This window comes from Glossina fuscipes, unplaced genomic scaffold, assembly GCF_014805625.2.
Source record: "Glossina fuscipes isolate IAEA_lab_2018 unplaced genomic scaffold, Yale_Gfus_2 27, whole genome shotgun sequence".
Classification (NCBI taxonomy): Eukaryota; Metazoa; Arthropoda; class Insecta; order Diptera; family Glossinidae; genus Glossina; species Glossina fuscipes.
In genome coordinates, this window is record NW_023998422.1 from 350,964 (window position 1) to 375,911 (window position 24,948).

General features: G+C 35.0%; 2 protein-coding genes across 6 annotated transcripts; one reads left to right on the forward strand and one right to left on the reverse strand.

Annotated features, from left to right (window-relative positions):
• The first annotated feature begins 1,580 nt into the window (after nucleotides 1-1,580).
• On the forward strand, nucleotides 1,581-23,837 carry LOC119636013 (dihydroceramide fatty acyl 2-hydroxylase FAH2). 3 transcript variants are annotated; one of them, XM_038031084.1, is made up of 6 exons: nucleotides 9,683-9,859; nucleotides 10,082-10,321; nucleotides 10,434-10,498; nucleotides 19,263-19,683; nucleotides 22,923-23,156; nucleotides 23,220-23,837. In XM_038031084.1, exons 4-6 carry the CDS (start codon nucleotides 19,291-19,293, stop codon nucleotides 23,706-23,708), a joined length of 1,116 nt encoding a protein of 371 aa, XP_037887012.1. In that variant the 5' UTR covers nucleotides 9,683-9,859; nucleotides 10,082-10,321; nucleotides 10,434-10,498; nucleotides 19,263-19,290; the 3' UTR covers nucleotides 23,709-23,837. The 3 variants fall into 3 exon arrangements, with proteins under 3 accessions (XP_037887013.1, XP_037887012.1, XP_037887011.1); XM_038031085.1 differs by lacking the exons at nucleotides 9,683-9,859; nucleotides 10,082-10,321; nucleotides 10,434-10,498 and adding an exon at nucleotides 1,581-1,721; XM_038031083.1 differs by lacking the exons at nucleotides 10,082-10,321; nucleotides 10,434-10,498 and having other exon boundaries at nucleotides 23,220-23,836.
• LOC119636012 lies at nucleotides 17,208-23,369 on the reverse strand. 3 transcript variants are annotated; one of them, XM_038031082.1, is made up of 5 exons: nucleotides 21,754-21,888; nucleotides 21,175-21,640; nucleotides 20,584-21,116; nucleotides 20,322-20,527; nucleotides 17,208-17,482 (listed from the first exon to the last, which is right to left on the reverse strand). In XM_038031082.1, exons 1-4 carry the CDS (start codon nucleotides 21,812-21,814, stop codon nucleotides 20,364-20,366), a joined length of 1,224 nt encoding a protein of 407 aa, XP_037887010.1. In that variant the 5' UTR covers nucleotides 21,815-21,888; the 3' UTR covers nucleotides 17,208-17,482; nucleotides 20,322-20,363. The 3 variants fall into 3 exon arrangements, with proteins under 3 accessions (XP_037887010.1, XP_037887009.1, XP_037887007.1); XM_038031081.1 differs by lacking the exon at nucleotides 17,208-17,482 and adding an exon at nucleotides 23,295-23,369 and having other exon boundaries at nucleotides 19,861-20,527; nucleotides 21,754-21,842; XM_038031079.1 differs by lacking the exon at nucleotides 17,208-17,482 and having other exon boundaries at nucleotides 19,861-20,527.
• Nucleotides 23,838-24,948: the final 1,111 nt, after the last annotated feature.

The following is a 24,948-nucleotide window of genomic DNA, read 5'->3' on the forward strand; positions in this document are numbered from 1 at the left end:
CGAAAACCGAGGTTAACTTATCGTGCCCGTCCATCAACAACAAAAAATACACTAGAGTTTTTATTCTGGCCGTATGACAAACGGAAATATTCATCAAAAAATTCAAAGTGTATAAATTCTCGATCGACACACGGTTATGGATCAATATAGTCATATCTCTTATCGCATTGGAAATGGCACGGTCGGGAAAAATTTACGCTGGGGGATTGTCGATATTTCGTACAAGTTATTAGTTAACGGCTCAAAGAAGCAACGCACGCGCAATAGTCGTAATAAGTAAGAAAAGTGTATTCGTCTTGTGACGAATCTTTGATTGTCCATCGCGTCAAACCAACGCTTTGGCTTGGTCTATTGGAAATTGTTTGAAACTTTTCTAGCCTTTGGCCTAGAAAATAGGGACAACTTAAGATAGACCCACTTTTTATTATACCCATCGATTCAGAATCATTTTCGAAATCGATCTAAACTTGTCTGTCTCTACGTCTGATGTCTGTCCATGTATTTTTGTGTTGTAAACTTTGAGATATTTTGATTTTAATACACTGACGCTCCTTCGTCTAACGACGAACACCATTGATAATAGTTTAGATCGGTTCACGTTTTTCCCCATATAACGACTTTTCAGAACAGAGTATTGTATGGGGAAGAATTTCCCGGTAAAAATGGCTATGTAGTAGTATATCCGCATTTCAAATTGGCATGAAAACTTTGAACTGACTGAGTCAATTTTGTCCATTTTTGCACAGCGGCTACAGCGTCGCACATAGAATATACCTTCAAATGCTTTTACATTAATCTGCTCTAGTTTATGAGTAATTAGCTAATAAGTAATTTTTAATTTTTTTTTGCAAAACAGAGGTGTTTTCAGTTTTCGCGGTATCGTGGGCGTGCCCTTCAATCGAGTTTGCAAATTTTCAATATCAACTTGGGCGCAGGGGCTTCTAATGTTTCCGCCAAATTTCAAGTCGATTCATTCATTTTTGCGGCCAGGAGAGTGTTTACCGCGGACATTATACAGGAGGACATACACATAGACGGACAGACGAAGATGCTTAAATTGATTCAGAATTTGATATTGATTAAGAATGTATATTTATTTTTTGGGATCGCTGATGCCTCCTTCTGGGCATTGTAAACATTTTCACAAAATGAATATATCGGTCATCCTTCGGTGATGGGTATAAAGAGTTTTTCGTTTCCGTAAGTATGTAACAATTCATGTTGAAAACTTTACTTTCGTATGCACTTTTGGCTCAAGCACGCAAGTAGTGTACGCATAATGATATTGAATAAGTAATTCAATCGCTTTGTTCAGAAACGCGTCAATCGAAGAGAATGAAAAAATAGTTTGTAGAGATTTACAGAAGAGACAGCAGAACTTATTATTGAAGGTATGAAGCCCTAGAAATACATTTCCGAATATAGTCTTACAATTAACGTGTTAAGAGTGTGATGTTTTTATTAAGCTACTGCTGCCTGCCCAATTCATTTATTATTTATTAATTTTTTATTTAAATTGAAATCAAAATTAAATATTCTATAAAAGTCTTTAAAAAATATTTAACAAAAGATGCATGTATCTAGGAACGCGTATCTTTTTATTAAATATATTTTAATTATACTATGAAAACTTGCAGACTATAAGTAATCTGTGGTTAGTGGGCATAAAAATCAAAAACCATTCTACGTGCCAAGATTATTTTTTGGGAGATCAGATAAAGGTAATTAAAAATTAAAAAAAAAATATTTATACGCATCGCCAAAGGACGACATGTATATTCATTCTGTCAAAACCTTGGCAACACCCATAAGGAAGTATCAGAGATCCCATAAAGTGCATATATTTTTGGTCCAACTTTCAATTTCGAATCGATTTAAGCATGTCCATCTGTTCGCTTGTCTATCTGTCCGTCTGACCAACCAAGTAATACTCGATGAATATACAAAATTCGGCCACAGCCAGGTATGTTGCGCGGCTAATTAATTTTATGGTGACTTTTAAACAATGGCCTCTAAATATATTTGACGACATATATCTATTTTTTCAGAAAGAGATCATTATGATTCTCTTTATTTCTCGAACTGGCGCAGTCGAAAAAATGAAGGTGAAAAGCTGACATTTGGTGAAGACATTCCCGGATCCATTTAGAATCCATGATTAAAAAATAGTTGTGCATGCCTGTGTGCGAGTCCGCAATAAGGAAGAAATTGGAAGCACCGTTTTAACTCTCTTGTTACCCTTAATTTATTACGTATATGGATATTGTAATAATTCGTAAATGCCGGCATACTCTTATTGGCGTATACGTGTCATAAGTACACAAAACAACTAAGAAAATTATATTCGGTTGTAACTGAATCTTGTAAACCTATCATTGTCATCCTAAAAAGTACTAGAGATAGACAGACAGTCGGACGGATGGACGGACATGCTTGACTGCATTCCAAATTTGACGCCGGTCAAAGATATATATATATATATACGTTGTAGGGATTTCTGCTTCTGCGCATTATAAATGTTCTGACAAAGAAATGAAATTATATAATAACTACACACTGTAATGTTGAGTCAATTTCATCCGTTTTTGTGCAGGTAATATAGTATAGTCTATGTAATGTACGCACATATTTTTATAAGCTTATCTGCTGCAGCTTGCGAGTAATAAGCAAACAATGATTTTTCCCTTTGGAAAACCGAGGTGCTTTCAATTTACAACGTACTGTAGGCGCGGGCTTCGGCCGATTCGGTCTGCGATTTTTGCGGTCAAGAGAATGTTTGTCAAAGATATTGTAGAGACGGCCGGACGGTCACGTTTAAATTAATTCGGCATTTGATGCCGATCAAGAATATATACACCGCTTGGAATCTTTCCTTTTTGGTGTTGCAAGTAGTTTCTCGTCCTTCAGTGCGCTTTCAGACTATAGCACCGTGGACCATCCCAAGTGATTAAATGCACGATAATTACTAAATATATGGATTATGAGCACATTTTTTTTCTTTTTTTGATTTGGGCAATCGATTAAAGAATGTCCCCTCTTCGCGTAACGTAGTGACAGTGACAAAGAAAGAATGAAATAGAGAGGTGCTGACCGCAATCTAGTGGATGTGTGCCCAATCGCTAAGTTTTATGCCTTCGCCGGCCGAGCACTACATCTACTACCAAAGTAAGCTCTACCACACTGCGAACACTGGTTTGGTAGTCACAATTCTTAACTACTCGGCTGCTCATGCGTATAATGGCCTAATTTAATAATTAACTTAAATTTTAAGTTCGAAGTTCTAATCTCTAACTATAATAGAGTTATCATGCATATGGCATGTAGCACATGGTATATTAAATTATGGGGACAGTTTGCACCCTCAAAGAGACTTGAGATAGATCCATTTTTAAATATTCAGAATCATTTCCTGAATCGACCTAAGCTTGTCTGTCCGTCTGTCCACCATAAAGTTTCTTATGAAAGAGAAGCTTTTATATGCCAAGAAGGTTTATTTGTTATGATGACAATTTGTCCTTAATAAATCGACCATAGGCAATTTTTTAGACCGCATCATGTACTATTAATTTTGAGAAGTGTTTTCCGACTATGGCATTCTTAATTATTTTAAATCAATTTCTCAAATTTTCTCCGGCGGGAACTCCGAGAACAGACATAAAGCGGATGAAGAAACGGATATGGCTTGAGAAATGCGTAGACTTTGCGATTAGCAAAAATATACAAGAAAATATATATTTTGAAATATTTAAAAATTTGGAATAATATCTTCAAGAAAATATAAAGTTGCAACTTTTGGTCTCGGAGTATTTTGTGCGTTTTAAACAATTTGATTATTACGTTTAGCGTAATTAAAAGGCTTTAATATATAAGTAAAAAATTTTCGAAACACTTACCTATAATTATTTCTCATTCATATTATCGGGCTGGTATTTCTTCGGAAGGGCTGTAAAAATTCACACAATAATTTAAACAATTCCAATTGCATTGCTATAGCCAACTACAGCATATATTTATGAATCATATGAAACGATATACTAATCGCTGCGTAAGTATGCATATGTATATTTATTCGTATTTTCTATGAAACAAAGCAAAAGATCCTAAAGGCGTTTACAAGCATTTTTTTTTAATACAAAGTATAGTAAAGCAACATAAACAAGTAAGAACATTAGGGCCGATCTTTCAATACCATACACCACATTGTTTAATACAATTCTTATTTTTGTATGGAATTACTATTAAGGGTCAATTTTCATCACCACATATTAAAATTTAAACGTTTCTGGTCTGGTTACAAAGGATCAATTTCCGTGAAAATTTTTATTAGAGTAGGATCCAAAAAATAGGCCGAGATGATCCAAATTTGGTACAATTAATTTTTATATGTGAAATTACTATTATAATATATTTTTTTCCATGAAGTATTGAAAATTATACGTTTTCGTCGTAAGAAGTTCAGTTTTCATTATACGAGAGGGAGTTCAAAAATTGTGTCACCCGATCCAATTTAGAATGCCGAAATACAACTACTCAGCCACTTTGCTGAGAAATTTTGAAAATTGCAATTTTTTCCCAAATAACGACTTTTCGGAATATAGCGTTTTTCAGGGTGTGGTCGAAAAAGTGAAAAGATCAGAGTCATTTTCAATAGCGCTTGTTCTTGGGCCAAAACAAGCCACTGTACCAAATTTCATCAAAATATCTCAAAAATTGCGACCTGTAGTTTGAACAGAAATTTACATGGGCAGACGGGCAGACAGACTTAGATGAATTCAGATAACGTTTTTGAATCGATCGGCAATTGCCGCATCAGTGAAGACTCCATTCTCCTTTCTCTAAAGTCATTTTTCTTCATTCTTTCGTTCAATAATCTATGAAAAATTTAACTCACTTTTGCATTAATTTTTTATACACTCGCTTTTTATATACTTATTGTTTAAATTTATAATGATTTCTTTATTTTTATACCCACCACACGGGGGGGTATACACAATTTGTTTTTTTTTTCCAAAATATATGTAAAATTCAAAAAGAGGCTTCAGAGACCCTATAAAGTATATATATTTTTGATAAGCGTGAAATTCTGAGTTGATTAAGTCTGTCCGTCTGTGCGTTTTTTGTCTTTGGCACTCTCCTGGCCGCAAAAGTGAAGATTTCAATTTCAAATTTGATAGAAAAATTGAAAGCTTCTGCACGCAGGTTGATATTAAAAATGAGCCAAATTGGTCGTAGCAGAAACCCGCAGTGGGGCATAAACTGAATGTAGCTCTGTTTTTTGAAACAAAAATTTTTGGATTTTTGCTCGTTGCTCGGAAATTATTCAAGCTAGTAACCTAAAATTTTCCACATTTACTTTAGGAGACCCTCTACTCTTTACTCACAAAATGGAACCAATCGGCCCTTGTCCACACAAGCTTACGAATAATTAAATTTAATTTTTTTCACTTGTTTGTGGTTTAATGCTTTTTATCCATAAAGCAAGCAAGACAAAACGTTTAAAACTATTTTGAACACATCCTTAAATGAAGATATATTGTCTGCCTAAAAATGGATTAACTTTAAAATGAATATGGTAGGGACCGCGATTAATTTTTTCTCAATAATACCAGCGATATGGGTATCAAATAATAGAACTTGGAAAGTAGAATGCGAAAAGCTTAGTAAAGTGGTGGATATGCGAGATTCGGCACCTGCCGAATATAACTTTCTTACTTATTGTTTCTAAAACTATAAGTTTTTGTTTACATTATCCTATAAAATGTTATGGTAATACGAGTCCTCATCGTGTTTACCGCTTAAGATTTTTTAACGCGAAAGCCCCTAAAGTCATTTATGAGTTTGATGGGTATGAAACTGTTTTTGTTTTTACTCACATTTCAAATAGATTCATATATTCAAGTCATATAAAGAAAATATATATTTTGAAATGAGGAATGATATGATCAAAAATTCGAAGTTCAAAATGTAATCCAAAGATATATCGTGACCCGATTAGGGTCGTTATCCCAATTTTTGCAGTCTTCAAAAGTCTAACAATAAACAACGGCCACGGGAGGTAGCCTTAATATTAATGCAGCAGATCGTTTAATTTTTATTTCTAAACACATCGAAGGGAATGACAAATTTAGTATGTCTCATTGACGAGCTGGCTATAAGATATAAGAGCCATTGTAGGTCAACATGAATTTTTTAAATAATTTTATCTTTTTATCTATCAAAGGGACAAACACTTGGCAAATAACTTGCGATGGCTTTTAACTATTTATGTAAACACTCGAAATACTTCTATTCAAAGCAATGAAAGTAGAGCAATATTTTCGTAGAGAATCGCAGTGATTGCGTTTTCGCCACAGAAAAGTGATCGATAGGGATCCATAATAGGGAATTGGGCGCTTTTCAAAATCTCATATATCAATAATCACTTTCTAGGCTGCGATTTACATTCAAAGAAAACGTTTTCTTGTCTCGGAAGAACCCGAAAGCTAGAAAAATTAAAAGGCTTTTCCGGAGTACCTTGTAATACTCAAAATTAATTAAACATCAGATTTCCTCAAAAAAATGCGTAAATTAATTTAGGTTAAAATCCTTTAAAATCATCCGAAATACAGAAAAAAGTAAGAAAATTAACTTAGGCCGGAACCGAATTTTTTATATTCATTGCCGTTATCCTAAAAAATACAAGAAAAATAAAAGAACAGAATTTTTTTTCTATAATAGGGAGAGGGCGTAGTTGATTTTTTCTATTTTAAAAAAAAAAAGAAGCTTTTTTTCGTATAGGCGTATGGGCGTTGTAAGCGTGTTCTCTGAAAAGTTTAGATCAATTCTAAATTCTTTTGCAAATTTTTCGCTAACGGGAGAATGTTTACCACAAATACTACAAAGTTGCGCAAACAGAGTGATGGGCAGACGAATAGGTGGACATGTTTAGATGCATTCCAAATTTAAAACTGGTCAAGAATTTATATACTTTCTTTCTTTTATAGGTAGGTGATTTTTTAAATAGTAAATAACAAACATTATAGCTAACGTTCCCTTCTACCGGGTGTTGGAAAAGTCTGCAGCGTTGTTTTGCGTAGCGTTATTTTCCGCCAAGTCAAAATTTCAATACGCCTAGTAAGGCGAACTCTTATAAGCTCCTGCAGACAGCAGGTGCATTGTCGAAGTGCTAAAAAGAAACGTAAAGCATTTCATCAAACCAAACCTTGGACTCCTCCCAATTTGGAATTGATTTTTCACGGCTCTGGACTCATGTCACTTTTCTATAACTTCATAGTTTACTGCTACTTTCATATCTGGACTAACAATTAATCCGATTTCGTAGGCGACTTCCTGAAAGTCAGCCTTTCAGTTTCGAAACCGGAAAAAATCGTTACATTTACCAGTTCCCTCCACCCGCCAAATATAATTCGTTGCGTATCTCTCTTCGTATTTGGAAAGATACAGGTTTATGGATTTGTTAAGTTTACTTGAAAAACTTACGAACTAAGTAAAAAAAAATTACTTTTTTTTGCAAATATTTTTCACCAATATAGTCTCCCTCAAAAGTAACCCAATCGATCCAGTGTCTCTATAATATTTCATTGCCCCCTTTTTACGGAGACTTGTTATCCTCGAATTGCTCCAAAATTTCTTCTTTGTTGAGTATCCTATGAGACTTTAAAAATGGACAACTGTTGGGGGCCCATACGTGTAAAATGCATTGAGCGGGACAGGAACTTGACTGTTTCTGTGAGATTGAAGAATGTGAGCAAACGCGGCACCTAATATGCAGTCAAATTTCTTACGCCTCAATCTTGATTCAATATGTGACAAATGCTTGCCAAAACCCTTTGAAAAAACTTTACATATGCTTGCCTCAATGGAGCAGCTATACGTAACCGTCAACGTTTAATTTGTGTCGACGCTTTTCAGCAACAAAAACTTGTTGACGGACATGTACTCATTTTTTTTCCCACTTTATAAAGACACTCACGTAGACTGCCTCAAACGAATGTGCAAAGTGAACAAAATTTTGGCGAGTGTCAATACTTACACAAACATATTCCCTAACTTTTGTAGGAAAAATCTACGCGTTTTCAAAAATTGGGTGTAGTCTTAGCAAAGAAATGCTGCTTTTTTATCGAAGTACGTCTCAACAGCCTGTCACAGCTGGGTTCGAGACCATCACACTCAAGTAGTTTCGCCCAACGACGTGCTCGTCATTTCCATCATCCACGTACGTATGGCTGAAAAGGAATTTTTCTGAGCTGTATTCGTGAGTCTAGCATTTCGAGTGATGTAATGTCTCTTTTTTGTCTGGAAGTAGCTTCCTTCTTTTTCACCATGTTATTGAGAACTTTTTGAAATAAAAACTGCCTGAATAAAGAACTTTAGTTCGTTTTTTTTTTCAGAGAGATGGTCTCCGGCCTCTCTTTCGTGGATGTGTTTTTAACAAGTCTGATACTTTAGTGTAGGGTTGTTTATCGAACTTTTGTAATTGTGTGCCTGTGTTATATGAAGCAAATCAATAACAAAGTATTGTATAACCTGTTGCCGTAAGAAGTGATTTCTTCCAACGAGTCTAAGCCTGTCGGGCATGAAATCAATGTGACATCAGGTTTTTCGCCGATGCAAATTTTATCGGTTAGATTGACTTGAATGACTGCGAACTTTCATGTGATTTAGAAAGCATACGCGGATCGCAACGATGTTTTCTTTGTTACTGTTCACCGATTAAAATTTTGAACATGTCTATAACCCACTGATAAAGCCTCCAAAAAATTCATGAAGGGCTTGTTAGTTGAATTTGTAAATATGGTGTAACCGTCTACCATTTTTTGAATCAAAGGAGGTATTATAAATAATTGGTCATATAAAAAGTCTCCGCGGTTTCGAACTACTTTTTGTAGCCTGCTCTTGTTAAATCTTGCTGCACCAGTTGCAACCTTTCATCGAATTTTCGACCAGAACGAGGTGCGTCTTTGGCATCGAAATTCCCGGAACGGAATCGAGCCAATCACTCTTGGGTCCATCGTTCACTTCGGCATTCTCAAAGTACACTTCACAATTTCTTTTGTAGCAAAAAGTCATCTCATAGCGTATATCTTCAAATATTTCACCAATTTTCAAATCAATTAACTTTTTACACGAGCAAGGAATTAGAAAAAAAAAATTGAAACGTCACCTTTTAAGGCAGTGTTCGTTTGAGATAATCAGGTTGCCCGGTATATAGGCGTTAACATTATACTGCGGAGAAAACCGCGGAGACTTTTTATATGACGTAATTCAAGGCATAAAACTGTACCACGGTAGCACATAGCAGTAGCAGTTAATGATTAAAATAGTGTTTGCAGTATAAAATTCTATTTGTTTGTTAACATTTTCACAACATTTGATTGAAATTGATTTTCATGACAATTTCATCTAAATTGAAGGAAATATTGTGAAAGTAGTCCTTAATTTATTATTTATACGCTTTAGCTTACGGCAAGAATAGGAAACTAGAAATATTTTGCAATCGTTATAATCACTTGGCTGTCCCACCCTCTTACATAGATATCAGTATAAATAAAGTTTTTAGTTTATTGCCGCGCTTTGTGCACAGTCAATGCATTCAGTGAATAATGAAAAGAATACTTTTGTATTAATCGGTCTGAAATCGTAGAAAAATAAACAATTAAAACGAATTCAAATAATTAACGTGATATTCAAGGAACGGGGTCTTAACGGTCTCAACGATAAAACAATAATAGCAAAAAATAGCAAACGTCTTGAATTTGTCCAGTCTTTGCTATCTTAAAAACAAAAAACAAAAAAGAGAAGAAAGCGAAGAACTATAAATAAAGTTTGGTCAAAATCAACTTCTTGGCGTAGAAACGAGGTACATATATGCTTCGCTTTTATAGCTAAGATAGTACATTTCTTGGCTAAGACAAAATGAATCAAATTAAATCAGTGAGGAAGATTTCATATTTTACTTCTTGTCAAACCAATCAACAGAAATTTATTATTTATTTTAATTATTGATTATTATCTATTTCGTTCTAATCTAATCTAATCATTATTTTGCAACAATTGCTTGTCTAATGCCATTAATTAACAGATATTTGTCAAATAAAGCAGTAACCAAAATAAACCGGGTCATGTGCTGAGAAAGCAAGAGTTACGACTTGAGGCAGTAAACGATTATGAAATTTAGATTAAAAAGACATTCACTTTTCTAGAAAATCTCTTTTTAAGGTCTATATTGTTAAGCGTCTCCTTACGCTTGACGATAAATGTTCTAATTAATCGGCGAAAGATTGATTATAGCATATCGGTCAATAATTCCCTAAGAAACAAAGTAAGTTAAATTTTTCAAAATTCATCAACGTAATCTTAATGAAAAGCGACTCTGTGAACTTCTTGAACACTTCGGTAGATACGTTTGTCATTATCCTCTAAATACATTTCAGTTCTCTCAATGGTCTCATCACTTGATCAAAAATTTTCACTGGAGCACAACAGTCGCTTTAACCAGGTAGGTAAAAATGCAGTGTTTAAGGCATCAGGCAATTTTAATACTGTAGCCAACGACTTGTGACTTATTGTGGTGTCTTGGTGCAAGAACACTTTTGAGAATAGATAACAGTCGCTTTAAGCAGATAGGGAGAATTCAGTGTTTAGAGCAGATGTTTGGGTATCGAACGCAAGGGTCTGCAATATTTGCTCTGCGTTGTTATTACTTTCTAAAGGCAGTCGATGAATATCATATTGTAAGCATACCCACCGTGTGTTAGGTTTGTCGTTGTGGCTTGCACTCAGCGGCTTAGGTCTTCGTGACCATGCTTAAAATGAGACGAATCACCGAAAAACCGTTACTTGCGATTAAAAAGGAATTGCCAAAGCCCCTTTTCAGGCAAATGTTGACCTTGGACGGTCTATGTTTACCCATTAAAGATCAATGTGTAAACAACACACGGATTTTATAACACTTCCTAAAAAAATTATACGAAAAATTAAACAAGTAAGAAAGTTATAGTCGGCGGAGGCCGAATATCGCATGTCCGCCACTACACATAAACAAATTTTTGCTATAAAAATGGAGCTGCATTCAGTTTACGCTTTACTGCGGGCTTCTGCTTTGACCATTTTCAATACCAACCTGCGCACAAAAGCTTCCAATTATTCCACATATTTGAAGTCGATATATTCATTTTTTCGACTAAGAGAGCGCCAACAACAAACACCCCAGAGACCCATAGACGGACAGACATGGCTAGATCAACTCAGAATTCCGCTCTGATCAAGAATATATATACTTTATAGGATCTCTGAAGCTTCCTTCTGGATGTTACATATATTATGGAAAAAAGGATTCAGTGATGGGTACAAATAAACGCGAAAAGCTATTAAGTAATATATAAAAAAACTGCAATATATTTATTTTAAAACGTTACTTAATTATACAATAATTGTAATTATATTATTCATAATTAAAATTAAAATTTGGACAAACATGCCTATGCGTATTATATTATAAATCGTTACAAAAATCCCATATTTTATGATTTCAATTTTAAGTTAAGAAACGAAACTGAAAAGAAAGGAATAACCAAAGGCACAATAACAACGTGACTTGCGGAAAGATTTACAAGAATTAGCAGAAATTTGGCGGAAAAGGGAGTTAATATAAGGATGTCGCGATGAGTTTAGGTAATAATAACTTGTTTGTACAAAGTTATATAAGCGGCATTTTTGCAGAAGGCAAACTTAATTGAGCCAAGAGAGTCAAGTCGGCATATCAAGGCGTATTAAAGCGTTGTATATTTAAATTCCTGAAAATAATTTGGAAATAAATTTCGTAAGAATTGTAAAGAAAACCTACACCAGACAGGCAAGAGACAGCCGTGAAGTGGAAGCTGGAAGTCGCACAGTTGTCAGGCAAAAGACGTCGACCACTTTTTTCCCTTACTTTTAGCAATTCTTTACACTTAGTTAATTCGGAATTTGAATTACTTCACATTGAACATTAGTCGACTATCATTGATTGTAATTATTAGAGAGATATTATCATCGTTCTTTACATAGACCACTCGAAAGGTGAATGAACAGTTCTTTCTAGCACTTCATAGAAAAGACGATTTTTCTAGTACCGTATGTAAAAAAACTGTTTCGTTTCGAGCGATTTGTTAACGCCATAAATCATTTCCTTAGAAAAAATCAACTTAATAAAAACTTAGTTACAACTTAGCGGTACATTAGTTAGAAAATAAATTACAAACGATATGTAGAGAAGCGCAAGGAATTTTTTGAAAGAAAACTTCCCACCATTTGGATTATTACATAAAAAGACCTATTATAGAGGCAAAGACAATTATGACGATGTACCGCAATAATTAACTTTACTTAATGATAAACAATAGATTTACGATCAAGTAGCCGATCAAGAATATATACTTAATTATTTTTCCAATACATTTTCCCGGATGCTACAACGAAAGTATAAATCGAGCGCAGACACACCTTTCGCTTAAATAGGCGCATTGCCACATTCTTAACAGGCTAAACCTTCAAAGTCTTCAAAGTCACAGGTCAAATTTCAAAAGTGGAATCTCCTGCATTGGTATTACTGCGCTGACATAAGTCGAAATGTTAACTGTATTAGCATTGAAGGTAACGAATACTTCATTTTCATCCTTTTTGTACCCATCACCAAAGGGTGGGAGGTGTACTCAGTTTGTTCAAACATGTGTGAATTTGGACAAGAATTTGAAAATTTTCTAAGCCGATCGAAAGACATGACTACAATGCAACATAAAGTGCGAACATCCTTGTTTTTGCTTCTCGCTCATAAACTGCAATAGACACATATACAATATTTCCAATTTTATTCTACAAATATAACAAATAAGAAAATTATAGTCGGGCAAGGCCGCCCATCAAATATCCTATACCACTTAGTCCTTATTATTATTATTAGGACAAAAAAATTATACTAGTTTGGGGAAAAAGAAATCCATTATTTTTTCGGTAGTTGGCTGCACTGATAGATTTCTCGGAAAGTATCGATCAAACAATTTCAGATTTATGCTCGTTGGAAAGGTGACATTTCGCAGTAAAAAACATTTTTTTGCGAAAATGCAAGCCAGGCGGCTAAAATTGTGAATGGTGTTTATGGTTCCGATACTGATAGATTCCGTTCAGGAATTTTTGATGTTAAAGATGCACCTCGCACAGGTAGGCCGGTCGTCGAAAATGTCGATAAAATCGGAGAAATGATTGAAGTTGACCGGTACGTTAGCAGTCGTAACATCGCCCAGGAGCTAAAAATCGACCATAAAACAGTTTTAAACCATTTACACAAAGCTGGATTCAAAAAGAAGCTCGATGTTTGGGTGCCACACCAATTAACAGAAAAAAACATGATGGATCGAATTTCCATCTGCGAAGCCTTGGCCAAACGGAATGAGATAGACCTATTTCTTAAACGGATGGTGACTGGAGATGAGAAATGGATCACATACGATAACCCTGTGCGAAAACGATCGTGGTCAAAGAGCGGTGAAGCACCTCAAACGGCCAGGAAGGTTTTGCTATGCATTTGGTGGGACTGGAAGGGGATTATTTATTATGAGTTGCTTCCATATGGCCAAACGCTAAATTCTGATCTCTACTGTCAACAACTGGAACGTTTGAAGATAGCGATTGACCAGAAACGGCCAGAGTTGGCCAACACGAGAGGTGTCGTGTTCCACCAGGACAACGCTAGGCCACACACATCTACAGTGACTCGCCAGAAACTTCGGGAGCTTGGTTGGGAAGTTTTAATGCATCCGCCATACAGTCCGGACTTGGCACCAAGCGATTATCATCTTTTTCTTGCATTGCAAAATTTCTTTAATGATAAAAAATTGGAATCTAGGGAGGATTGTGAAAATCGACTACTAGAGTTTTCTGCAAATAGAGTCAGGACTTCTATGAGAGAGGCATTTTGAAGTTACCTTTAAAATGGCAACAAATCATACAACAAAACGGTGCATATTTGACCCAAATCGGACAATCCGAAGCATGTTAAATAAAGTCCCGAAGTTCATATAAAAATAATGGATTTCTTTTTCCCCAAACTAATATATTGTTTCTATATAAAGGCATAGCACAAGTTCAATACTTACGTAGGAAAAGATCCAAAAATAGACGTAAAAGGTCCAAATTTTGTAGAGTTTGTTTTTGTATGAAATTTCTATTATGGGTCAATATTCTTCATCACATATTAACACTTAGACTTTTCTGCGCTACGTAACGCCAATTTTCGTGAACATCCTTATTAGGGTAAGCTGTGAAAAATAGGCCGAGATGGTAAAAATTTGACACAGTTAATTTTTTTATGTTAAATTACTATTATGGTGTAATTGTCATCATGAAGCATTGCAAATTATACCCTTTTGTCATTGGATGTTCATTTACCAAGCTGCGTGCAAGAACTTCCAATGTTTCGCTTAAATTCGAAGTTGATAGCTTCATTTTTTGGAAAAGAGAATGTTCACAACAAACATTACACCTTCATTACTTAAATCGTTTCGCAATTTGACGCCGATTAAGTATAAAAAATTTTGTGGATTCTCTGAAGCTTCCTCCTGGATGTTAGAAAAGATTTGACAAAACGTATATACCCATATCATCAGGAAGATGAAAGAGAAAAATAATAAAGGTTCTTGTCCCCCAATGGAAACAATATAACAGTACAGAGATGATGTTTAAACAAATAAAAGATCCATTAAAACAATTTAAGTAACAAAAATAATTTAATTTCTGAATGGATAAGCCAGTATATGATGCCTCTTCAAACTTCTCATTACATTAGAATTATCCAGAGGAGATATTGGCAATGGTCTTACGTGATAACTTAGTCTGACAAAATGCTTTGATAAGATTTTTGATGAATGGAAAACCCAGGCCATCATGAATAGTTTCGTTGCTAACGAACCATGGGACATTAACGGTAATACCGAGACTCTTAAATTGGTATTGACTTTGCGCATTTCCATTGAATTGGAAATCAATCTTAACTTACCATGAAACATTAATGCTAAAACGGTGAAAGGGTTAGGTTAAAGGATTAGATTAAAAGCTCTCACCTTTAGTTAGGTTAAGGTGCAGATTTAATAGTTATTTCATTTATGCGGTTCATAGGAAGAGATATTTTAATGTTTAGTTTACTAACTTCTTCTTTAACTAATATGTGTCAGGTAGGCCAATCCGTGGGACATGGGCCATCTAGATATTTTAATATTTCTTTTGCATTCGAAGTTCCACAGAGGTCATTAAGCTGAAAAGTCTCTTTTAGCTATTGACCAAAGCTTCCGACTTTCCCCTATCTGCGGGAAATAAATTCTTTTCGAAGAGTACCTACTGGTCGTGTAGATTTATTTAGAATGATGTCCAAACACTCCGGTGGAATCACAGTCTTAAACGAAGCTGTAGTACGTGAAGATGATGTATTGAACTCATAAATCTGGTCAACATTCGGAAACTTAGAGGGAATAAATCGCATAATTGTTTCGCCTCAAGTTTCCGACGCTATTCGTGAGAGAAAGTTTAACTTACGACGCGGATCGACTACGAACTCCGCTTCGCCACTAGCCCCTCTATTACGAGAGCCTAGCAAAGTACGTTGCAAAGCCTGCCGCTGTAACAACCACGATAGACCTCCTGGATATACTTCAGTTAAAAGCCAAAAATGTACCTTAAAACAAACAACACTCGGTCTGGGGTCAGTCGACACTGTCATCTTAGCAGTCTTGGCATAGCTAACCTTAGGCGAAATTACGTCGGATTCCTCACCCGCTTCATGAACCCCTTTAGATGGCGTGTTAGGAACAACAGCTTTTTTGGGCGCCTCTGTGTCACCGTCTTGCGAGTTAAAGTTTTCAAGAATAATAAAGTCTTAGTCAATAATAACGTCTCGATTAACACTGTTCTGCCAGGACCGGCGCTATTCGACTGTGATGGATTGTCTGATATTGAATGAACTAAATGACAGTTACAAGGAGCCACCAATAAAGAGCCAGGGCTGCCAAAAGGGGCTTGCAAACAGGTTGGGTTTGGAGGAGACAACTCCTGGCCACTTTCCACGTAGCCTTTTATGTACCAAACAGCAAACTAGCGCACTTCAAAGTTTCAATTATATCAAACATAGGCTTTTACGAATTTATCACACAAACCTAATAATTTCTCCTTTACTTCAGAGAGCCCTATTTTCACTTGGGATAACGTTTCATAAAAATTACTGACTCTGTCTCTACAAGCGGGGCGCGACCAGTTTAGTGCCTTAGCATAATCGATTACAGCATCTACACACCTACCTTTTAAACATGCGGACGAGAGATGCGTTAAGCGATTACAGACCCCGCACATTGACATCTTACCCACGTCAGAATCAGGAACATACACGTAGTAATACCAATAAATTGTATCCACTAGCGACACCGCAGCTTCCGACTATTATTAACGGGTACTCTAGCGTAGTCCACATAAACGACAGACCTTCAGCAAGTATCCAGCATTATTGACCCAAAGCTAGCCAAAATTAACATATGAGTTCTTTAGCACCAAACAAGATAATATAACGTATGTGGATCTGTATAATGTGCGTTGTTGTTTTTACGTAATTTCCAATTATATCATTCCTTTATCTTCCTCTAATTATCGCTGTAGTTAGTCACTCAATTCAATTTTTAAAACTTCACATTCAATTACTTATAACAAGAGATAGCGAGAAGCACATATATACTTTTTATACAAGAATACTTCTACAACAAGACTACTACTTATGTGAATAAATGGAGAAAATCGGCCGTGCCCCCGTAAGGTTATAAGTGATTGCATTTTCCTTTTTTCACTTTTTTGAGGTTTTATTCCTATTAATCATAAAGTAAACAAGGCAGAAAGTTTATAATTATTATTTTATATATTTCTCAAATCAAAATGTATTAAAATACGTTAATTCCAAAACAAATATGGTGGACACCACGACGTGGTGCATTAGCTATTTCTTAATAACATCATTGATATGGGTATCAAATAAAAGGATTTGGAGAGTAGAAGGCGGCACGCGCGGAGGAGCTGATATTTACTTTAGTATGTCGATATGTTTTCGACCTCGGTCTCCCGCCAATTTATCCTCTTCAGCAGCATGAACAGCGCTTACCCAAAAAAATTTATACGGTGGGTACTGCCGCTTCCACAGGAACCTCCTTGCGAGGAAAAGTCAATCTGCGCCGCCAGAGTTAACTGCACGCGCTTCCCTATCTCACTGTACATCCTATGCTGCATTATACATTCGTATAAATATTTTATATGATTGGTGGAATGCCTTGTGTATTTCCGATTTCGGGAACGTCATACGATCCTCGGTGACAAACTCGACCTCTCACCTTTTTGCAGGCATCTTCTTCAGACTGCGTTAAGTCCTCGACGAGCGCTTGACAATGCAGCCGCTCACCTCCTGCGCTGGTAGCGCGACCTAGTGGATTAATTTTGTTTAACTCTATTGGCCATATGAGTATCAAATAAAAGGTCTTGAAGAGTAGTAAACGACAAGGTAAATGTGTTAACTCTAAGTTAATTATAGCGAACGTCATGACGTGGTCGATTAATTTTTCACAATAATACCTTTTAGTGAACTAAAAGCCAAACGTTAAGAGGTATCTATATGAACTCTCTTTTATTTAAGATATTGATTGATTCATGCTATTTATATTTGAAAATGATTTCAATTAAACGACCAGCTCTGGACTTTTGCAAAATTTCAACCCTTCAACATCAATTCTTGCCTCATCTTTTTTGGCATAATTTTCATCCGAAACTCATATACGCAGTTTTAGAGATTACAGAGTCATTCAACTTTGCTCCCAATGAATTGTCTTTCTCACGAAATATGGGGGGTGTTGCACTTTTTTGTTGAAGCCACATATCGTCGAAGTAGAAAATATTTGATACAATGCCATTTTCATGTTCAAGGACGACAATTTCAGACCACCAACTAAAGCTAAAAGCTATTTGTAACGTAAAAGTGCTTCAGATACGTCAGATATGTTTTCTTTATAACAAGGCGCTATAATTCTTATTTACAAAGTCGTTTAACCAAATATGAGCTTCTTCCCACACGCACGAAACGTAACCACGATTTTGCCGTTTTCTTAATAAGTCGTAACATTTTTTGTAAGCAGTACAACTATGTACCTATTCCATTCCACAAATAATGGCAATGTTCTAATGACATGAAAAAATCTTGATCCAAACCTCAGTCAGAAAGGTGTTTACTTTCGGAAACACTATAACTCTATATTTGTCCAAGTTAAGTGACCCAACATAGAATATATAAGCCTTATAATGTCTAGAGCATATTTTAGGAAGACGCTGTCTGCAGTAGCTATTAAGAAGAAAAAGCTGTCTACATAACGCTCAAAACAAATATTTTGGTAGCCCTCTGCCATTTTTGCTCATATTCATTCTAGGAATACAAATTTTGCAATTTGGCTTTTAAAACGGAATAATCCACCACTGGTTGCGCTGATGGATATCTATATTATTTTCTAATATCATGTGAATCCCGTTGCCCTGATTTTTTAAATATACCCTTGCGTGACTCTAATACACGGATGCTGTTCATTTAATTGACTTTAACAGCGAGTTTATGAACGAGTTCCGTTCATGTAAATTTTTTGTGCACAGAAAACATCGAATCTAATAATAAAATTAGCTTTAGTTGATGGATTGGAGAAACGGAATAAACGTGCAAATTTTATTCTCCTGGAAACAAAGTATTCTTTAGACTGCCTATATGGAATGTGTACATAAATTTCGATCAATAGATCTACGGAATTAAACATCAAGCTTCAAGTGTCCTATAACAAATTTCAGCTTAAAGAATTGGAACATTGAGCCAAATGATATAGTTTTAAATCAGTTCTTGACGTGTCGACATCGAATCTAGAAGTTAACACTGAATAATTATTGAGATGCAGTAGTATATGCGAAAGTTCACTGCCTTTCCTCAATTTTCCTTCCTGAATTGTCTTTCGCTAAATTTCCCGAACCATAAGTAGAGTGTTAATACCTCGTCTTTAACTATCTAAGCGTTCCATATTATTTTTTACGAATATCCTCAAAATAGTGATACAATTTCTAAGATAACCTTTTTAAAAACAACATGCAAGGCGTATTGTTGCGAATACATACCAAAAATGATTTATAAAAAATTTAAATAAAATATGCAAGTTTATATTCATATTGATTTACAGTTCATGAGTCCTCAACTAACGTGAAACTATGGCTAAGCAAATGGAAAAATCATCAAATTTCCCTAAATATCGTGCCGATGGACAAAGCACTTTCAAGGAGAAAAACGATGATAAATTTATAGTAAAATATCGTAAAAATTTTTATGATATTAAAAAATTTATAGTAAAACATCCAGGCGGTGTAAATACGTTAAAAGGCCTCAACAATTCTGATATGACATCACGATTTATTAAAGCACATCCCCATTCAGATGCTGCCATGTATTTAATGAAGGAATATCACATTACGAAGCCGACACAGCTGTTGACAACAAAAACTTGTAAAAGCAATGATTACAATATAAAAGATGCCCAATACGAAAAATTAATAGTATCATCAATGGAAGACAGCAATAATAATATCATTGATGAAAATGTTGAGGTAAGATTAAGGATATGTAACAATTAAGAAAGCTACTTATTTCCCAGGATAAGTAAAAGTGCATTCTGCATACCTCTGCCACATATTTCCTATCCCATAGAGATTGTGTTTTGTTTTTTCTCTTCCAAAAACTATATCGTGAATAACTGAACTGACTCCATCAAGTACAATACATCGATTCTTTCAAAGCACACATACGAATGGGAAGCGTATAAGTTTAACAACAGATTTGCCATTGAATTTTTTGTTCATACCCTGGCAAAATCCGAAAGTTTTTAAATTAATTTCTCCGAGATTTCTCAGCAAATCTCTTCGGGAGTTTAAAGTATTATTTTCATTATTTTTCCAGTATGTTTTGTTAACTGCAGATGGGTGTTACACTCTGCTAGAATATTCGATGTTTCGTTTTTTAATAAACGGTCGTATCACGGCACCATCCACGGGTATTATCTCTCTTTTTATCTTTTTTATTTTTGCAATATGTAGTATATTTTTGCAATTCGTTATAAGATTAATGCAATATTTTTTTTTTTTTTTTTTTTTATAATCATGAAGTTGTAATGCTAACGAGGTACTTGTTGAGTGATTGTTTAAATGTAATTCTACTGCCAATATGGTTAGAAATAAATACTGCTTACGTTAAGAATCGCTTGTGATGGCGATTCATTTAAAAAAAAACATTAGTCCACTGGTAAAGGTACGTAAACTTTTGGTTTCGAATATAAACGTATATCGAATTCAATTTTGGTTAATTCTCTTTCAATTTCCATTTTGCGATTACGAATCCGCAGAGTTTCCGTGGTCATGGGCATGCGATTAAGTTCTTGAACCAGAGAAGACATTTCTGTAATGGTTAAACGATTGTCAATAGTAGATTATTTTTTATTAGGTGTAATTTACTTTTCTCAGCATTATTTAAAGCTAAAACACGTTCTTCTTCGGTAAGCGCATAATGACCGAACGGACAATTGATATCACGAGACAGTTCTTTTAGCCGTTCTTCTTCTTTTTCTCGTTTTTCCTTTTGTAAATATCGAGGTAAACGAATGCTGTCTCGAGAGCCCAACTTTTGCACGCTGCCGGTGTATCTTTTCTTACTGACTTGAGAACAAGCTGTCTGACGACTTCGGCCACTCGATAATTCTTCTAGTTTGGGTAGAATATTTTGATCGATATTCATAGTTGGCATGTGCTCGCCGAGATTGTTGTTTTCTTCAGCAGGAACGAGTTCCGGAGATTTCTCTGCATACCCATTATGTAATAAATGCGAAAGTTGTGCACTACCTTCAAGCCCTTGATAACTCTTAGTGGATTTTAAGTTTTCTTTCTTAAGCTCGTTGTTATTGCAGTTATACTCAAGATGGGAGGACGTGTCATTTTCGTGAGTGCTTTGCGGACAAACATTGTTACCTTTAAAATCACTTAAGCTGCATCTGTTTCAAGAAAAAATTTGCTATAGTTATTTAGTGTCGCACTCATCATTGCACTTACTTTTTTAAAGCTTCATATAGGAATTCTTCATCGTATATATCTTCGGTTTGTATACTTTTATCACAAGCTTCAAATTTCGAATTCGCAGACGTAGCACTGCCGTTTCTAGGACACTTTACAGATGAGGCAGGATTTAAACAACATTTGTCATTATCATGACAATTATTGGCGAGTTTATTTGATGCGGCGGCTTTATGAAAACTATATGACCTTCTGGTGGGCTGTTGAGGCAACTGGTGCTGCATTTCTCCTCTCAGGGCGTCTTTGCTTTCCAAAGCCACTTTGTGCTTCGAAGCCGATCTACGAGCCACATGTTGTTCCTGCTGTTTTTGAAATTTCGGGTGCAATTGCTGTAACTTCCTTTCTTTCTCATGCTTAGTTTGCATTAGTTTATTAGCGGTGGTTCGTTGCAATTCTTTCAGATTAAGTTTATTTTCGCGCAAAAAGTCTCTTCGATGATTCATTTCTATGAAATAACAACTATTTTAAAAATGTACAAATAACAAAAAAGAAAAATTGCAGAATAAAACGCCGAATTTGTTCTGGCGCGATTACCTTGACTACGTCACGATTACTTACTGGGTAAATCAAAAAGTCCATTTAATGTTCTCAATGAGCTACTCGAAGTTTTACCGGCCATTGTAATATATATTAAAATGTTGCATGCGCTGTTAAGTGTTAATTATTGAAAACAAAATAACACTTGTGATATACTTTACTTTTTAAAAAATTTAAAAAAAAAAAATCTAAAAAAACTCAAAAAAATAAATCAAATGAACGTGACAGTGATGTTAACCGCCATAAATGTATGGTTATTATGAATAAGAACATTTGATTGTCAAAAACGTAATGAAGAATAGGTATGCTTAGTTTTCAAAAACGCAAAACTATATTGTAAATCCGTTAATTTCAGTATTTTCGCTTAAAGGTGATTTATGAAATTTCAAGCTGTTTTAGTTTGTCATTAATAAATGATATTCTACAGGGTAATCACGTAGCTGAAAGTTGGCTTTCGTTTGCGACGACGACGATAGTTAATAAACGCTTTAATTGCGTTCACCTAAGACTTTCGTCTTATTTTAAATCTCTGCTATTGCACAACAAAACGTACAACTACTTATCGTCAAAATTTAGTTTCCATCTCTTCTATAATAATACAAAAACCGGAGGCGTACTCTAAGCTAAGTTTGCGAATTGGTCATTATCGGCGAGCCATTGATTGTTTCCAGAATATAACAGCTCCAAAGCCATGATTAAATGAATCTGTGAAGGTATTGTTTCTAGTACGTATTTAAAAGCCGCTTGGCATTAAAAATCAATTTTTGGTCTCAGGCGATCATTAGTTGAAATGTTTGTAACCAAATTAGAATAATTCTGTATTCGTAGGCTGTACCTATTTTTGGTGGTACGCCACCAGAAAGTGGATGATAAAGAATTAGAGTACCGTTCAAAGCAGGTAAAAACCCATGTATCGCATTGGATCCGGCTTTCAAAGGACCGTCGCATAGATATACTACGAATTTACACATGTAAAAAATTAGACTTTATAGGGAATCGACATGTGGGTCCCAATCTGGCACGTAAAACTCATCAGTTGTGCATACAGCGGAGTAATGAAACATTTCTTGGGAGGTATTTTTTGTCCAATTTTTTGAATTGTAGGCAATTTTCTAAAAATTCGATTACATAAAGGTAGTGTTTCATGTCTAATATGCATTTTAAACTAATCCTCTCTACTTTCGTTTCAGCATTTAGTAGACTGGTCTCGAGCTATGTTACCTCAAATTGGCAAAATCTGTAAGCAATATGAACAATGGGTACACAAGCCAGTGGATAGGTCCTTACGGCTTTTTGGTCCGTGGTACCTAGAAATGTGTACTAAAACTGCTTGGTGGGTCGTGCCAATATTTTGGTTACCTGTAATCGGTGCTTTAATTTATAATGAAATGTGGGACGTTTTATTTGGCGGCAATGTGCTCAAAGTAGTTATTTATTTTCAAACACAGCTTAAAGTATATAATATGATTATTTTATAAAATTTTCAGATATTATCGCTACTTTTTTATTTTTTGTTGGGTATACTATTCTGGACATTTTTGGAATATGTTTTGCATCGTTACCTTTTTCATATGTCGATCAATAAACGTAGTCATCCGTTGTTATGCAGTTTTCATTTTATGATACATGGCCTACATCATAAAGTTCCATTTGATTCAATGCGTTTAGTGTTTCCACCACTGCCTGGAGCAATCCTAGCTATAATAATTTATGCTCCTTTGTCTATGATAGTACCGCAGCCACGCGTAATATTAGCAGGAGCCCTCTTCGGTTACCTATGCTATGATATGATGCATTACTATTTACACTACGGTAATCCTTCAAACAGACTCTTATATCACATGAAACGTTATCATTATCAACACCATTTTGCTCATCAGAATTTAGGATTTGGTATATCGACTCCTCTCTGGGATACTATATTTAATACGCGCATACATTTAAGAAAATTAAGATTTCGTTTAAAATGGAAATAGACTTGAATTTAGCGTTCAAGAATGCCTTCTTTAATTAAGTGAAAAATAAAATTACGGCTAACTTAACTAAAAACGTTTTTCTTTATTATCACAATTTATAAAATAATTGATCAACAACGTAAACTTACATTAGTAAAACACGCAAAGAGTCCTTAAAAAGTTCACAAGTATTTCATTTCCACATAAGATTGTGGATTAATTTTTACTGCTTATTAAATGATTACTTTGCAACTTGAACAAATCGAACTCCGAATTCAACAGCCGATGATGCTCTCCTCAAATTGCATAACCTAACGAGCCTGTCCCTTAATGTCTTTCAACAAGGATTAACTAAAATATATGTTTAGTGATGTATACTTTTACTCTAATTCTTTTATCACACATACCATTTATTCTTAAATTTTGGAGATCGCCTCCCATGGCCTCTCTTTGGAGCACTTGTTCTTATATTCCCGTTTATCATACAAGCAGTGATGTTTTTTTTTAACCTCACTAATGACTTATTGGACACTACGCATTAGTTTCCTCCCTGAATATGAGGGACGAATTAACTTCTCTAGTTCGAACTGCTTGCTTACAAAACATCTTAAACACGCGACGAATACCGTTTCGCACATTAACTCTTCTTTCGCTTCTTTATAATTGCATTAATTTCATGACCCCTTGGAGAGCCTTTTCCTAATTGATCCACGATTTGAAAATTACCTTTTATTACTTTCTAACAAAACAATTGTGATGAATATATATTTCAACTTTAAAATAAACAGTCTTTATTGGTTGTTTTTCATTTCTAAAAAAATAATACATGACACCAACATATAAACTAAAATTGAAAATCGAATAATACAAAAGAAAGTTTAAAAAAAAACTTCAAAAGAAAAACTTTAAAATTCTTCTTGTGCCTTATTTTATTTTTCTTTTATTTTTTTGTATACATTCAAACCCGTATGATTTATTATTTCTAATCCACTATTGCAAAAACCCAGTATAGTTGAAGTCCCAACCCCAAAATGAGAATAACGCCTCCAAAGCGTTGATGCCATCTTGGCAGCTCCAAGGCTAATTCGCCAGCTACATATGTATTGTCACATACATATCATACATATATATTGTCATATATATGTCATACATATATATTCATGTATCCTCTGGTCCAGCTATTTGTAATAGGTGTAACATAGATTGCGTACGATCTGATATCATACTTTCTGCCCTTTTATCTTTTTATATGAAAAGGCAA